This window comes from Triturus cristatus, chromosome 6, assembly GCF_964204655.1.
Source record: "Triturus cristatus chromosome 6, aTriCri1.1, whole genome shotgun sequence".
In the NCBI taxonomy this organism is placed as follows: domain Eukaryota; kingdom Metazoa; phylum Chordata; class Amphibia; order Caudata; family Salamandridae; genus Triturus; species Triturus cristatus.
The window spans coordinates 1,565,010,771-1,565,028,371 of NC_140589.1; the positions used below are offsets into that span (position 1 = coordinate 1,565,010,771).

At 43.8% G+C, this 17,601-nt stretch overlaps 1 protein-coding gene across 3 annotated transcripts in view; it reads left to right on the forward strand.

Moving 5' to 3' along the window:
- The window catches only part of ASB3 (ankyrin repeat and SOCS box containing 3), a 529,701-nt gene that overhangs the window by 294,771 nt on the left and 217,329 nt on the right, over positions 1–17,601 (forward strand). For all 3 annotated transcript variants that reach the window (XM_085612718.1, XM_085612720.1, XM_085612719.1), the window contains exons 6-7: positions 3,814–3,949; positions 12,773–12,950. In XM_085612718.1, coding sequence (XP_085468844.1) covers positions 3,814–3,949; positions 12,773–12,950 — 314 coding nt within the window. The remainder of the gene's footprint in view (positions 1–3,813; positions 3,950–12,772; positions 12,951–17,601) is intronic.

The following is a 17,601-nucleotide window of genomic DNA, read 5'->3' on the forward strand; positions in this document are numbered from 1 at the left end:
TCTTGATATCCTCTAAGCTATTCTCCTAGTGACCTCCTTTTTGTATTTTTGCTACCCTATTGCTCGTTAATTCTGTTTATGTATTCCAGGCCAATAATTTGCCACATCCTTCGCCGTATTCGTAATGCGACAGTTTACTGGCCTCCCATCTATCCCTAACGATTGCTTCCAGATAGTCCGCCAGATCCTCCTTTTTCCTTTTCCTCATCTCCTCTATATTTGATTTTTCCTGCGTGGTTTTCCTTTTAGCTAACTCTGCTTCTAAAGTTGCTATTTCTTTTTCCATCTGTTTGATGCAAATCCTTTTATTCTTATTTTTACACGCAGCAAGATTATTTTCCCCCTGATAAAAGCTTTGTACGCATCCCAAGCAATTTGTTTTGTGGTGCCTTCTTTATTCAACTGGAAAAACAACTCTTTGTCCCTTGCTAACAGTGCTGTATGGGTTGTATCTGCGAAAATGACTATCTACTGTACACCTTGAGCAGGAAGGAGTGGTTTTTTAAGTGAGACACAGGAGCACTGCCAAATGGTCGGAAAGATGGGCTGGTATATGCTCTACTTTTTGTGTGCTATTTAGTAGGCTTCTATCTATTAGAAAAAAGTCTATCCTAGACGAATGCCCCAGTCTTTTATTTTGTAGTTTAAATCTATGGGTCCTATCTCCTTTTTCTCTCCATATATCTATAAGCCCTAAATCCTTAATGTACATACCATCCCACTCCCTCATTTTTGGTAAGTTGGGGCGGGTCTTGACCGGAAATCTGTCCTCTTTCGGATTTAGCATTATATTAAAATCGCCCCCCATTATTATGGGTGATTGTGTGGTCAGAAGTTGAGAATATACTTTTTGGAGAGGCTCTGGATCGTCCATATTAGGGCCATAGTACCCCACTATCATGTACAGGTTGTTGTATATCCTAGCTTTCACTATTGCCCATCTTCCTTTCCAGTCCACCTCTGCTGATTCAATCCTTGCTTTCAGGGATTTTTAAAATAATATCACCACTCCTTTTACGCAACACTCCTGGTTTGTGCATACACAAGAATCAACCCACTTCTTAATTTTAAGAATTCTCGCCCATTCTTCTTTCAGCAGATGCGTCTCTTGTAATAATCTTATCTCGCAGTCAATTGTTTTCCAGTATTCCAGGATTTTTTGCTTTTGTTTTTTTATCCTGAGGCTATGTGTGTTCCAAAACAGGATACTATCTGCCATCTATTTGATTTCTTTGGCGATATTTAGTATAATCTTTTTATTTCATTTGGTACTTTTCAAGAGACCCTTCCTCCTTTATATTGCTTTTTAAAAACTTTTTTTCATTTTTTCCCCATTATGCTCCCCACCCTGTGCTTTTTTTTCTGACATTTTCCTACGTGATTTTCCTGCATTACCCCCTCTCCCCCTCCCTGGAGAAGCCTCCTTTATTCTTCTTCTGGGCAGGTCTCTGCCCTTTTGAGCTCCTTACCCTTGTGTCAAACTAATTTTGTTGCTTTTTATTCCGTTTTTTAAGAGTGTTCCTTTTGTTGTGCTTGTATACATTCAATGAAGCATTCAACCTCCTTTGGATCCCTTATTTTATGCATCTTGTTCCCCCACATGATTTTCAAGGAGGAAGGGAAGCGCATTTGGACTGTTGCACCTAGAGTCCTTAATTGCTGCATGAACTGACCCAGTTCCTATAGTCTGTCTTGGGTTGTTTTGGGGATATCAGATCTGATTCTGAATGACCAGTCATTTTTTGAGAAGGAACCCGCCTTAAGACCTTCATTTAAAATTCTTTCTTTTAGTTTGTGTGTCTTAAAGTTAATTAAAATTTTCCATGGATTTTTCCTTGTTTTCCCTTTCCCAAATGAATCTCGATTCTCTGGATATCCTCAGAGAGATCTACCGCTTTTGACCAGGGGATTATTTCCTCCAACAATTTAATTGTGAAGCTTTTTATGTCTTCCCCTTTAAGGCCTTTTTGTCACGTTGAGAATTCTGAGGTTGTTCCTCCTCGCATGGTTTTCCAAGGATTCCATTTTGTCACGGATCTCATTTTTCTTTAGTTTTCAGTAAGTTAATTTATTTTTGGTTTACCTCAACTTTTTTGTTCAGCGCCTCCACTTCTTCCTCTAACAGTGCAACTCTGTCTACGAGAATATTTATCTTTTGATCAAACGCCTCGCAGGCTTCCTGTATCTTTGTCTGATTTTTCTCAGAGGCTGCAAAATTAGCCCTCATTTCTTTTATCAACATTTCCATTATTTTCTCGGTATTGGTGTTGATGGATAGTGGTTGTCCCTGTTGTTTATCTGCTTGATCCTGAGGCTGTGATCTGGATTCAGTGTCTACCTGATTCTCTAATGCTGGTTCTTGTTGTTCTGCCATCGAAAGTACCCTGAACCTATTGTTTTCCATTGTTTCTGTGTTTCTTTCTACTTCTCTGGTGGGTTCTGTTAATACAGTTTCGATGTGCAGCACCTCTCTCAAATTATTGTAATTCTGTTCTCTTTTGTGGTTTCTGTTTGACCCCCTTTTTTGTTCCGTTTGTTTTGTTGTCGTCCTTCTGCTTCTCCTGAACTTTAAAATAGGATCTTAGGGAGAGCGTTATTTTTTGTTAATTACTCAAGCCCGGCGCTTTTAGTTTTGCTTGACTTGCTCTAGACAGCGAGGCTTGCGGTTGCCCTGAAACCAGCGCTTTCTTTATTATTTTTGTATCCTTGGTGGCTATTGTGCCCATAATAGATTGCCCTTTCTGAAAATTTTGAGACGCTTTAGCTGTAAGGTGTCTGCTTCTAAGACAGTAGCCACCTTCCACTTCACTAGTTTGCCGTGGACCTTGATTTATTGTTTTGGAGGTGGGGGACTGCTGCAGTTTCTGTATTCCCACCCCCTATGCAACTTACTGTTCCACATCCTGCTAGAGTCTTAGCTCGTGCCGGGTGCTCCAAGTCCTTAGTGCTCCCACTGCCCCTCACCTTGCAGCTGGATCCACGTCCCCCTCTCACTTACCCACTTGCGGTGCTTACGAGACTCTTGATGTCTTCCTCCGTCTTCCCCAGCCGTGAAAACCACTTGCTCACCTTCCTCAATGTCTGGGCAACCGCCGGGATCTTTTTTTCTTCTTTCAGCCAGAGCTGAGGTTCTACACTGGAACGACACCCTTGCGGCGGCTCTCCTGCTGTTAGGGCACGCCGCAATTCCTTCCGCCCACACTCCAGCCGACTAAACCGCTCTGCGGTGCGCCGCCCCTTCAGGCTCCACTTTCTCATTTTCGCTTCTCCGTGTCCTGAGCCTCAAACCTCAGTCTTCGGAAGGGCGTTCATACAGCGAGATTTCTCCTTAGAACTACGACGCTCACCAGTACCGAGAAACAGGTACCTCAATAGCTTTTTTCCGACTGCGTTTCACTATTGAATGCACCAGTTTGATTTGACACTCTTTTCCTCCGTTTTTGTTAGATTCCTGCGTCATGTTGATTTTGTAGGGCTCAGAGCTCCCGACCGTGCTTCTTAGACGGCTGCCATCTTCTCCCAGTACTGAACTGTGGTATTCAACCTACGACCCAGTGTACTTACAGTTTGAAATCATATCAGGCATTAAGCAAAAAGTGGGAGCTAACTATGTCAAAAGAACCACTTTCACATGGCATGTGAATATAAAATAGGCATTTCCTAACTACTGTACCTCAAATTTATAATAAATTTGTGTTATATAAAATTACAGAATGCAAACGTTTACATTTAAGGAAAGTAGACCGTTCATGATAAAGATTAATATGCTGCTTGTTTAAAAAAATGTTTTTAACAAAAATATCTTTCTTTTAGGCTTCTACTGAGATAATGAAATTGCTGCTTGAGCAAGGGGTTGACAAAGAGAGCAAAGATGACTTTGGAATCACACCTCTCTTTATTGCTGCCCAGTATGGAAAATTAGAGAGTGTTAAATTGCTTTTATCTTATGGTAAGTGTTTTATTACTTTTAGCCTTCTCACTTTTCTGAACTATTACAGGTGATGTAAACAGCTGTAAATAAGGGTGTCTGATTTATATCCTTTTTAAAAAGTATTTATTACAAACGCAATGTATAGTACAGCTTCTGATTTCCCAGCGCATTAGCCTATTGATCTGTTAGTACAAACGATTATTGGCATATTGAATGATGGGAATGTTCTGCTTTGAACAGAGTTCTGAGGTTCACGTTTCTATGTTTCCAGGGTTGTTTTACACTTGATTTATTAGTCGGTGCATGCCGCTTTAATTGGTCTACCTTTCTCTTCCTCTACTGAAACCATGTTTAATAATTCTGATCTGTATTAAAGTCTTCCATTTCACATATCCTTGACATCAGTCGATCTGCAGCATATTTTAATATTGTTTCCACAATAATGCAAGTGTCATTTGTTGTCAGCAGTCAGTAAACAGAAACACATGGCAGTACCTCTTAATGAACCATCATCCCATTTGAAGCGATCACTGTATTTACGCTCTCCATTTTAAACTATAATTTCTATACATCCTTAATTTTCTGTTTGCACTGACTTTCTCTGCTCTTTACAATGTATTTGTCCACCAACTTTCTGTAAATCAGCAAGTTCAGAATATGCCAATGTAAAGGAAAGAGTCCAGTCTTTTGTTCCCTATTTTATTTGGAAATGCAATTTTCTACACAAGTTAGCACAATTGTTAACAAGTCTTGTATTTTATTGGGCCGAGCAATCTACTTTGCAAAATGCCTGGTTGTAGAGACTGATATAACTCTATTTATTTCTAATTGTAAGGCACTGTTTGTGATTTCGGCACACTAGTGTAAATGTTGTGTGTTTTTTAGCATGCATGTTACTTTACTATTCCTAACCCCTCTTCTTATTGGGTAAACCAATCTGTAACACACAGAGCTTCTTATAACGTGCAGATTCTGTTCTAGTGAATAGTAAAACCGTACACAATATCTGTTTCGGCACAGGTTTCCCAATGCAAATTACCCTGGGGTTATTGGAGGGGTTTGCATGGGAAAATCTCATGGGTCCATAACAAATTTGCTCCAAATTCAGAGTGTAGAATTGGGCACTTATCAAGGAATTTCTGGCCCGTCTAAAGTTCCTAAGATTGTTTGATTCTGGACTTCTGGTAAAAGTGTGTCTTCCCTTCAGCGATGACCAATAATGCATACTTGTCATGAAGTGGGTTTTTGGGTGAAGTCGTGATGTACCTTCACCATCAGAGGGTTTAAGTTATCCTGTATCATTTTCTCTAGGTCTCTGTTTACCAGGCCCACAGATATTTAATTTACTAGTTAACCATTTACATCTGTAGCCTGTCACTGCCACTTGTGTAGCACCATCCTCAATATATGTAATGCCTCGCTTTTGCTCCAATTAATTTCATAACCCTAATATAATGGAAAGCCTAAATTAATAACATCCACAGGGTAGAGAATTTCAGGGATTTGCGATTCCCTCAGTGAGTGGAGCTTGTCAATTTTCTGCTGCGACGGACTCCAATGCAGGCAGAGAGAGAAGTGGGTAAAGGGGTCACTCCTCTCTGGTCTACCTATTATTGTGGAACTCTTCAGAGAAGAAACCCCAACAATCCATATGTGCAGAGGAGCTTGCATATAGCCATTTTACTTTTGAAATGACGCTATCTCCAAGACCCACTCGTTACAATGTTCTGAGTAGAAGATCCCTCTTCACATGATCAAAGTCTTTCTTCATATCCAGAAAAATTGCTGAAACTAAGCCTTGGTCATCTTTATTCTGCTACAGCAAGCCAGATCGGGTTCTAAGATGATTCCAGGAGGAGTGCCCAGGTGCAACTGTGAGTAATTTGTGAAACTACGTACTACCTTCCGCAGGCATATTGGTTGATAGCTAACACAATAGTATATGTCTTTCCCAGGTTTGGAGAGGAGAGATATCAGTGATTTGTTGAATTCAGGTTAGAGACACCCATTTCCCGCAGATACCTTGAACATACCAATTGAACTTTTGCAACCTGCATTTTATTAATTCTATAGAATTACCCTGGTAACTCATCATCTCTCAGAGCCTTTTCCTATGGTAATTCCTTCATATCTTCAAGTATTTTTTCTACTCTACAGAAATCCTTCTCTCCAACAGTTGTCTACTTACAGACAGTGTAAGTAATTTGATATCCGTTAAGAGTGATCTTCTTCCCATGTCCTCTGTCAAGTCTGATTGATTTAGACTACTAAAAACGATGCATAGTTCACAGGCTCAGTCGAAAATAGGTAATTCTCCCAGCCAACATTGTGTCTTCTGACCACTCCAATGTTGACTTGTTACCGGGTTTCTTCTGAATTTCTTTCAAGCAGTTCCTCCAGTAACTAACAACCCCTGCAGCTCTGACAGTGATCCAGACACCTAACAGTTGATCTGCTTCGGCTTTCTCATCCTTCTCTCTGTTTGTGGATTCCCCTTTTCATTGTGAAAACCGACCATCATCCTTGGTCCAAATGTTCTCCTGTAAGGGTAGTGAGCAACTTAATCCCAGATTAAAAAGGGTTGAGTGAAGAACTAGAAGAATTTAATTTTCTGGTGCAGTATCTGCCTAGCCTCAAGAACAAAATTACGGTTTCCCTCTCCAGCTTTCCTGTTGAAGGAACAGTGGATCGTAAATTAGTAGAACTGGGTGGAATTAACTGGGTGAGAGAGAATCCCATAACAAAAGAAGTGTCGGAGAAGGGAAAGGAAAATATGTGAATCTTCCGGCCATTAAAGAGTTTGTGGTGCAAGGATGGAGAGCTACAAAGAGATGGACCTACAATTAAAATTCTATTCTCATGTGAAAGATGAGCTAACATTTTGTGATGGAGAACTTATGAGAAAGTAGTTCCTCCAGAAGAAATGCAAATAAATGAAGATGATCAACTTGGCCCATGTGAGGCATCTTAGGAGAAATCTTACTGAGGCCAAAGTGAAAGAAAAGAACCGGTGGCCGGGTATGGACTGCCAAAGAGGGAGAGGTGGTTCAATATGGTTTGCAGGGTTCTGCAAATGACAAATCATGTGTCACTTGCTGTGCTCCCATGTCTCCTGTGGTAATACTTGAGTAGCCCTGAGTTAGTTAGGTCTTGATATCATGGGACCATTTGAGTTGATGCCACTTATGAGGAAATATGTTGTGTTGCTAGTGGATTACACAACCAAATGGGTATCCTGCAGGGGAGTTTGGCGAATGGCAGGGTGATTTTGAAGTTTCTTAAAGATAAATTCGTTATAAAGGGGTACCCAGCTATCTGGTGACTGACAATTGGATACAATTTGTCCCTCTAGAAATACACGGCTTCTTGAAGGATTTGAGAATTATTCATCAAAGCACAACCTTGCATGCGCCGCTGGTCAATCGCTGTGCTAAGCATATGAGAAGAGTTGCTAAATCATGTATTCAAAGTGTAATCAATTTAAGTCTCTCTTAAGGATGCTCTAAGAACAATTAGGTGGGCTTACCGTACACCTCCTAACCATATTACCTAAAGTCGCCTTTTAAGCAAAAATAGAGTGCCAAGTTGTAAACTTAATGCTGCCTAGTTTAATTCCAGGAAAATGATTATCAATGATAATGCAAAGTCAAAGGGTTACCAATATGAGGGGTATTGTTGGACTTGGCCCTCTTTGGCTAAAGCTCCCTAAACTTTTTGCCTTCCCCCTAGACCTTTTTTCTGACATGGTGTTGCCAACTTAGATGCTTTGGGCACTTTGCCACTGCTGATCAGTGTCAAAGTGCAAGTGCTCCCTGTATAAAGTGTAATGGTAATTGGTTGTCCATAATTAGTATATTTGTTGTACTAGTAAAGTCCCTAGTAAACTGCACTATGTGTGCCAGGGATGGTAACACAAATGCTACTAGTGGGCCTGCAGTACTAATTGTGCAACCCACTCCGGTAGCCTTAAAGAGAGAACTGAGGCCTGCCACTGCAGTGCCTGCACGCAGTTTGTTAAACTGCCTTGCTGTCCTGACAAGTGCACCCACCTGCCAGGCCTTACCCTTCCATTTTTATGCACATCAGACACCCCTATGGTAGGCCCAAGGTACCCCCCTGGGCAGGGTGCGGTGTATGTGAAAGGTAGGACATGTACTGAAGTGTGTACCATATCCTGACAGTGAAATACTCTCCATTTCGTTTTTCACTGTTGCAAGGCCATCTTGCCCATCGGACAGAATGGGGAAGGCTGTGTAATATGTTTCCAGCCTATCTTACTATAGGCTTTAGATGGAGATATGAGGTTTAGTGTGCCTGAACTCACAATTTAATAACACCTCTTTTTGTGAAGGTGTTTTTTGCATTGTGTGTTTAGAAACCACACTTTTAGAAATGGCTGTTTTTTGTGTTCTAACAATTCTGTGTGTCTCTTCTTGTTTGTGGATTGACTGTCTGGATTTGAAAGTGATAGGATCTGGGAAATGTCTTGACCCAGGGGAGGAGGTGAGACAGCAACAGGCTGGCCTGCATCTGGAGTGTAGGGGGGAAGAGTAGCCCCTAGAGGTGAAGAGGCCTGGGCTGCCGCCATAAAACAATGGCTCCATCTCCTGCTGAGTGATTGTGGATCCAGACCCCCACTATCAAAGGAAGAAGGTGTCACTGATAGAGAGACACCCAGGACTGGTTTGGACAGGGGTCAGTGCCCCCCTGAACACTAAGACATCAAAGACATTTAGGGGTATAACTATGAGAGCTGAAACCCCTGAACGTAGGACTGATCAAGACTGTAAAGGATTGAAACTACTTCGTGGTCAAGAGGAACCTCTGCCAAGGAAGAAACCGCTGAAGAGACTGAAGGAAAGGACTGACCCTTGCACTGTGTTCTGGGGCTGGCCTGCAGTTTGCTGATTTAACTAAGGAGAGGCTAAGGGACTTTGCTGTGTGCTGTGTCCCCCTGCTTGAAAGGACTTTGCTGTGTGCGGAAGTAACTTGTCCCCAAGGGCCCGAGGAGAGCTGGCTCCCTGTTGTGGAAACTCAGGAACATAAAAGTTTCCAGGTGTGTCTCGGCGACGCTGTGTGCGTATGCTTTTTGCAGCCTGAGACCTTTGTAAGAACTGCCCCACGATCGTGTGCACCCTGAGTCCAAGTGAGTCTCAGCGACGCTGTGTGCGTGTGCTTCATGCAGCCTAAGACCTTCGTGAGGATTGCCCTGTGATTGTGTACACCTGAAGCTCAAGTGAGTCTCAGCGACGCTGTGTGCGTGTGCTTCATGCAGCCTAAGACCTTCGTGAGGATTGCCCTGTGATTGTGTACACCTGAAGCTCAAGTGAGTCTCAGCGACGCTGTGTGCATGTGCTTCGTGCAGCCTGAGACCTTCGTGAGGATTGCCTTGTGATCGTGTACACCCGAAGCTTAAGTGAGTCTCAGTGGCACTGTGTGCGTCTGCCCTGTTGAAGCGTGGAGACCGTCATTGCCATTGGCTCAGACCGGCATACCCAGAGGAGCTGTGCCACCGGCCCGAGCCTGCTTTTGCTAAGGAGGGACCTCGAACCATCCCCATCGGGTGGGGAGGTGCGGGGGGCTCGTGTTCCACTGCCCAAGATCAACGAAGTCGCGTTGGAGGCCCAAGTCGCGAGGAGAGGAAAGTGAGATCGCACCTCCCAGGTAACACTCAGCGAGTGTGCGTGTGTTGCCGCCTGGGGCGGGGTACGGGCTCCGAGAGAAACGTTCTCGGCCTTTCGCCTCTTAGCAGCGAGAGCCTCTGCTGAAGTCCGTATTGCGGCCCATACTTGCCGAGGAGTAGCAGTACTGGGGCCGGAGTTCGGAGCTACACTTTGTTTTCCATCATAGACTGTGTTGGGGGTATATGTTGGCAGTAGCTGACCGCGAGTCAGTAAGAGTGGCATAGAGACCGTCCAGAGCACCGCGATCGGTGCCGGAGTACAATATTTTGACATTACGAACTGCCTGATTGATGCATTACGCATTACATTATTTTGGCAGTACGAACTGCCTGATTGTTGCATTACGCATTGCAATTATTTTTGCATTACGAACTGCCTGATTGTTGCATTACGCATTGCATTATTTGTGGATTACCAACTTCCTGATTGTTGCATTACGCATTGCATCATTTTTGCACAACAAACTGCATTATTTTTACATCACGAAGTGCCTGATTCTTGCATTACGAACTGCATAGCATTGCATCAGGACTGCATGGGATCATCGAGAATCGCTCATTAATACTGAAAGAACCTACAAGGGCTTGCTGGCCTAATAACCAGCCAGGTGAAATATTACAAATACGCATATCTTGGATTTTTATCGTGTGATCTCATCGTATATCTTTTTATATAAACATATACTTGTTTTTTTATGAAACTCGTGTGGAGTCCATTTGTGGTGTTATCATTGGTTTACTGAGAGCGTGATTGCAAATACTTTACACATTTGCCTTGAAGATAAGTCTGGCTGCTCGTGCCAAGCTACCGAGGGGGTGAGCAGTGGCTGTCTGAGAAGGTGTCCTTCCTTTCCCTGACTTAGAAGCTAAGGTCCCTATTTGGCATAAGGTACCTACCTCAGCCAACTAGTGACTCCCAGTTCTAACAGGTATCAACAGAGATATAAAGAATTGTATGACCGGAAAAACTCTGCTAATCACAAAAAATTGAATACGGGTGGCCTGGTCTTGACAAGGAAACCACATGGGTAAAGAAGGGTAGGTCTCAGTTTATGGGTCCTTTCTCCATTGTGTTCATGAGAAATTGTCACTTTGGACATAGGGGAGACTTGGAGCATGTCCAGGTTGGTGAAGTGCAATTGGAGAGCCCAGAAAGATCGCCCTTCCCATAATGTGAATAGGAATGATGTATTAAAAAACAATGGAAGTGAAGGTAAACTAGTTGCTCCCATGTTCTCTGCTCTAGAAACCCCAAGAGGTGCACAGGCGTGCACTCCAAAGTTGAGGTAGGTTGGTATAGAGATTATCTTACATCTTTTACATCTTAGCCTATTCTGTGCACCTATTTCAGTAATCATTTTGTTTTCTTCTTTTTAGGTGGGATGCATTTATTGTTCTTTTGTTATCTTCATAGTTTTATTTTCAAGCCAGCATTACTTTTCTTACTGAATGTTTTTTTCTAGGAAGAGTTATGTGTTGTGGTTAATATTCTGGTTTCGTCCTGGTCACTCATTGCTGTTTCTCAGATTGTTATTGATGCAATACTAGAACATTTGTGGTGTGGGAGTTCCAGGCACAGGCATTAGGAGCTGAACTTAGCAAGGAGCAGTTGGCGGTGGCCTGTGATTATCTTATCTACCAATAAATCTTCTACAACAATTCATTTTTGCCTCCTGGTGTATTTGGAGATCTCAAAAAAGCTATGGGGCTTGCAAGCTTAGACTCCCGGGGCAGTGGGATGAATCTTCCTGCCACCACATTGTAGTTGCCAATACTGTGTTGGATCTTCCCAATCACCAGTGCAAGATTTCAGTGCGCTCCTTTAGGTGAAATATTCCATGCTGCTGCCACTAGTGTCCTCTCCCCCCCCCCCCCATCGCCTATGTGCCGCTTAGCACTACTGCAGTCACCTAAATGCACTACTTTTGGAATCTACATCCATGAAATGCCATGGGATGGTCGCTAAAGGGGAAGGGCGACCCAAGGAACCAATAGCTGAAGGAGACTCGACCATATAAGCCCAAGTGTCCGACCCAAACCCTTTCCAGTTGCTCTTATTTAATGTCTGTTATATGTTGTGTGATATGTGTTTGGTAATGGAAGACGGAGGACTCGCCAGACGGCTTATGTTGGGAGGACTCGCCAGACGGCTTATGTTGTTTGTAGAGAGAAAAAAGGCAGCACCCCACTGAGAGCTAAGATGACACTATCGTGTCTTACTCCAGACTTAGAATTGGCTACTTTCTACATTTCCAGGAGTTAGACATGCTTAGTCAGCCCCCTGAGTCAGTCACCAAGCATTTTGTCTGCGAGTAAGCATGCCCTTAACTAAAAAACTCCTTAGAACTTCTCACTTAAACGGGGGTAAGACAATTTTGTGGGGCAGACGTCACGGAATTCAGAAAAAGTGCCTATGCTAAAGTGCGTTGATACATAAGTGCCTAAATCCTCAGCTGTTCCAAAACGCTTTTGGCCAGCTAATGACCTCACCAGACACGATTAGTACACGCCTTGAGAGCCTCGCGGTGATGCACGCTCACCCCTTCCTTTCCTGTCGCACTCACCATCACAGACGCGGCTAGAAGCGGACGCTGTACTATGCTGAGCACATTAACACAAGCGAATTATATTAAAGCATAGTTGACTTAAGGTGGCGTATATAAGTATGGTGTCACCCCATCGCAGCTTAGAGGCAGTTGTATGCGGTAAAGATGGGTTAAATCTTGCGTGCCGCCCCCGCTTGCATCCCTGTTATTGGTATAAATGCTTGTTCATTTTGTGACAGTTTTATGTGCATTTTACAACAAATCCACAAATAATTCTGTCTCTTGAGGATGGGACGTAGAGCTGTTTGTCATTAAACGAGGAAAAACGGCCCATATCTTGTCGTGGGTTTCCAGCATTTTTATTGTTTTGCAAAACAAATGATCCACTTTACGTTAATATTGGATCCATTAGGAACACGTACTAATGTGCTGCACTATCACCATGATTTAAAACAAATGCAAATAAATTATACTTTGCAAAAAATCACGTAGGTCGACTACCAAGACCCAACATCTCGAGGCGACACGTAACGCATAATTAACCTTACAATGTATGTTGGCTTGGCAGGATGCAAATGTCGATTCCATGTGAAGAGCTTTATTTTATTTCAGGGGCTAATGTCAATTGTCAAGCAAAGGACAAGGCCACGCCGCTCTTCATCACAGCCCAGGAAGGCCACGCCAGTTGTGCAGAGCTGCTGCTTTCCCATGGGGCAGACCCAAACCTGTTTTGCAATGAAGAGAGCTGGCAGTTACCCATTCATGCAGCTGCACAAATGGGCCGTACAAGGTAAGTCAGTCAGTCAGTCAGTCAAAAAAAGTCTTTATTCGATTTGCATCATAAAAGACATACTACACATATTAGACAATTCGACTATAAGACAATTCATGTACAATACAAAAATAGACTGTAAAACCTTTAAAATAGTAAATAAAATAGTAGGTAAAAATGATCACATCATGTTAAAAAATACAATAAAGTGCAAAGAGAGAGACGTGCCGTTTATGCCATGGACCAAAGTAGATACTATTGTGCGGCAGCAGAGAACACAGGTTATGGCTTCAATTTCTTGGCCCTAAGGATCCATGCCCAACTAATAAATTTAGCAACACCAATTACTATAGGAGTGGAAGTATCGGTTTTCAAAATTCTACTAGCGACCTGTGCAGAACGAGTGCTCATTAGTCTGCATGCAGGTCGAAGCCAGATACGTCTAGGAAGTTGATAAGTTGGGCAACAAAAAAGGAAGTGGTCCATGGTTTCAATCTTGTCAACACAGAATGGGCATTTATCACTACCAAGAGGACTCCAACTTTTGGTGAGTCCTCGCAGTGGTAGAGCGCCCACTCTGAACTGGTGATACAACTTACGATCTAAAAACTTCAAGATGGTATCCCAGTAACTTTCATAGACAGAGTCCTCCTTAAAAACTAGGAAAGAAGTAGTCATTGTGGAACCTGTAAGGGAAACACATCTCCTATTCTTAATGTAATTCCAATACGCAACCTTAAGCACCTTTTTTGCCGGGAAGACTTCTGTATCAGGGTTAACCCATAGATCACGCATCCCGAGATCATATAGCAGGGTTTTGATGCTAGACAACCAGGGAATCCTATGAGACCCCTCCAACCCTTTGATCTCCAGAAGGGCTTTTGCATAGTTAGATAGTTCGGGAGTTGTCCACAAGCGGCGCCAGAACGCCAGGGGTCTATACCCTGCGCAGTCCTCTATAGGCTGAATTCCCAGGTCAAACAAGAGAGGGATGCGTGGAGTGGATTGGGGAAGCCCAATAGCTGACCGGAGGAATTTATTCTGGGCAGTTATCAATTTGGACAAATTATTAAAACCCCAAATCTCAGCTCCATATAAAATTGCAGGTAAAATCTTGGAGCCGTAGATCTTCATGAGTGGGGCTATTGGCCTTGTTAAAGAGTGTTTGTGCTCTTTCAACAAGGCTCCTCCCAATTGGGCATGCTTGAGTGCGAGAAGATCCAGCTGGTGAGACCAGCTGCACGTCTCGCTAAAAGTGACTCCAAGATAAGTAAATACAGCCGTTTGGGATAAGTTGACTCCACCCAAACACACCTCCGCCTTAACCCGCCGAGGGCCACGAAAAACCATAAACTTGGTCTTCCCAACGTTTATTTCCAACTCATGCTCGCGGCAAAAGATCTCGAAGCGAGACAGGGCCAGCTGCAGTCCCTGTCTCGTCCTCAAGATCAAAAGAGTGTCATCCGCGAACATGAGCAGGGGAATCTTCATTCCTGCCAATGAAGGTGCATCTGTAGGGCTATTTAAGAAGTAGTTTACAACCCCATTGATAAATAAAGAAAACAGGGTGGGTGCGAGTACACACCCTTGTCGTACACCTTTGGAAACTTTAAATCTATCGGTCAGTTCCCCGGGTTTACCCCATCGGACACGGGCGTACGTATTTTCATGTATGGTGACCAAAAAAGAAACCAGATCTTTTGGCATGCCCATGTCCAAGAGAACTTTCCATAGCTTGTCCCTCGGCACAAGGTCAAACGCAGACCTTAAGTCTACAAAGGCTGCATACAATTTACCTCCCCCCAGAAAGACAACCTTCCAATACAGAAGTACTACCCTAAATACTTGGTCCAGGGTCCCAGTGTGGGACCGAAACCCAGCCTGAAGTGGAGACAGCACGTCAAAGTCAGACATCCAAATTTGGATACGACCGAGTACGAGGCGGGCAATAATTTTTTGTACTGCGTCTATTAGACTAATGGGTCTGTAGTTGCCCGGGGCAGAGCGATCGCCTTTCTTATATATCGGCAGTATCTCTGCCCCGAGCCACGAGTCAGGGACTACAGCACCACCCGCAAGGGCGTTAGCCAGGAGGGTCAAGTAGGGAATCCATACATCTTGTTCCTGAATGAATAGGTCAGGAGGGATACAGTCAGGTCCTGGGGCTTTACCACTCTTAATCGAGCGTAGGACTAACTTGGTTTCATCAGTGGTAAATTTTAATGTATTTTCAACAACTAGAGGACAAGAGAACTGCCTGTCCGTTAAAGCACCAACCTTAAATTGTTCCTCAAAATACGCTACCCATTGTTGTGGTTCTACTTGATTAGAGGGGCGAATATCCGAGGGGGAGTTACCCCATTTAAGGAGATGCCAGAATTGGACCATGTTGCGATCATGGCAAGCCTGATATAAATCCCTCCAACGCTCTTCATCCCAATTTTGCTTGGCCTTGTGTTGGGCATTTTTGTAAACAAGTCTACACTTTTGGATGATAGAAAGAGAGCCTGATTTAATGGCCTCTTTCAGGGCACTTTGAGCCATTCTGCAATCCTTGTTGAACCATGTACGTGGTCTCAACTCTTTACCCCTACCGGTGGCGGGTTGGCTTTTCACAAAAAAAGTTTTGAGCTCCGCAAAGAGATTGTTGTGGGAATCCCGGATGTTGTCCTTAATCAAGTTTTGGGATTCCATTTTATTAAGTGTGACCAGGGTACTGTTGATTAATTCCCTGATGGCCACACGTGAAGATTCACAGGTGGCAATCTTCGGCCATCTCACCCTTCTAAGATCGTTGGTAACAATGACATCTATAGGGGAACTGCCATCTGGATAGGTAGGGGAGGCTGCAAAGGTATTAACCTTGATACACAGTGCAAGGGGATTGAGATCACTCTCGACTCTACTTACTACCACCATGTCGTCTATGAGTGGCCACAAATCCAAGCTGGCTAATATATAATCAATTCGGCTCCCTGACCTACCATTGTCAAATGTAAACCTCCCCATCCTGTCAGATTTAGTTCGCCCATTTACTGCTCTCATGCCTTGATTTAAACATAAACCCTTCATAAAGAGAGCAGCTTGAGACCATTTGTTAACTGGTTCTAGCTCCAACATGGGAACACCCCAGGATGAGTCTTCTTCCTCGGTGAAGTCCCCACAATCGGCCCCCAATGGCTCAAAACAAACATTGAAATCTCCAGCCACAATCTTGTACGTGAACATAGAAGCGGTCTCCAGAAAATTCTCCAGTAATAGACAAGTGGGAGAGCACTTGCCTCCCGGGAGACCTCTTACATAGATGTTAATTATAAGAAAATCGGTGCCGCTACAAGATTTGACCCTGATTATCAAAATATCAGGACTATCAATTGGAACCTCTGACACAGTAACACCTTCACATTGACGGATCCAGGTGGTTAAGCCCCCCATGGGTCTGCCTCTATGGCTCTTAACAGCAGGTTTGTAGAAATTCAAAAACCCTGTACGAAAGTGAGGATACAGTGCCCAAGTCTCCTGAAATGTCCAAATTTCGAACTCATCAATAAAGTCAGCCCAATCGGGGATCTCGAGCCTTGACCCCAGCCCTGCAATATTCCAGGAGCCCAATTTTAATGTAGACTTCTCGACCCTGGTTTCAGCTGCTTGACCCGAGGCATGATGAGAATCGAACGTTTCAACAGGTGGTGTCAAGATGTGATCAGGTGAGATAATCAAACAGGAACGATCTTTAGGGGGGGGTGTCTTGATCATAAAATCGTGGCTCAGATGACAATAAGGACCCACCAACCCTAGGGCAAGCACTGGGGTACGCAGGGAGCCATCCATGTGTCAATCATTATCCTCCAGTGTAGAAAGAATATCAAAGCGGTTGGAAGTCGCAAGGGGCATGTCAGATCTGACGGGAAATGTTGGAAAATTACAATTTTCTCGTAAGGGTTGTAAAAAGCCTGGCCTATAAAAGAAGCCCAAAGGGAGGATCTTAATTGTGTTAGGGGCATGGGGGAGGTGGTGGGCAGCTTCCAGTATGTACTTGACTAGGGCAGGTGACCTGAAGCTTAACACAACACAATCCCCAGGAAAAGACTTGTGGGACTGACCGATCCAATTAATACGTCTAACCATATTGAAGTCATCAAATAGGGCCTTACTGTTACCAATTTTGGAACTCAAGTAGTGAAGGGATTTATTCTTGAGGTTGGACCAATGTTCGTAAGATCCTTCCAGGAGTGGAGGAACATTTGCCAGGATAATCGTGTAAGGGGTGGCTTGGGGCGGAAGGTGTAGACTAGTGGGGGGTGGAGAGAGCCCCGCTCCCACCCCTTCAGTACCAACCCTGTTGATTTGCGAGGGGCGTCTTTGCAGGTCATGGCGAGTATAAATACTCCTGTCGGTAACAGCAGCATGACCTGGGGCGGTAACGTTCTCTTCCCCTATGGATGGTAGCAAAGGCATTACCCCCACTGGTCTTGGTGGTCTTGGGCTACCGGCCTCGTTAGGTACCTCCACTGACAACACCCTGTTCGATGGCAAGGGGGGCCCTGGGACTAAGCTCTTGTTACCAGAAAATCTAGCTTCCAATTGGTCCAACCTATTGGCTACAAGATCCAATTTTTGGTGTACAGGTACAAGGAGACAGGATAGATGATCTTTAAGGCCGGCAAGA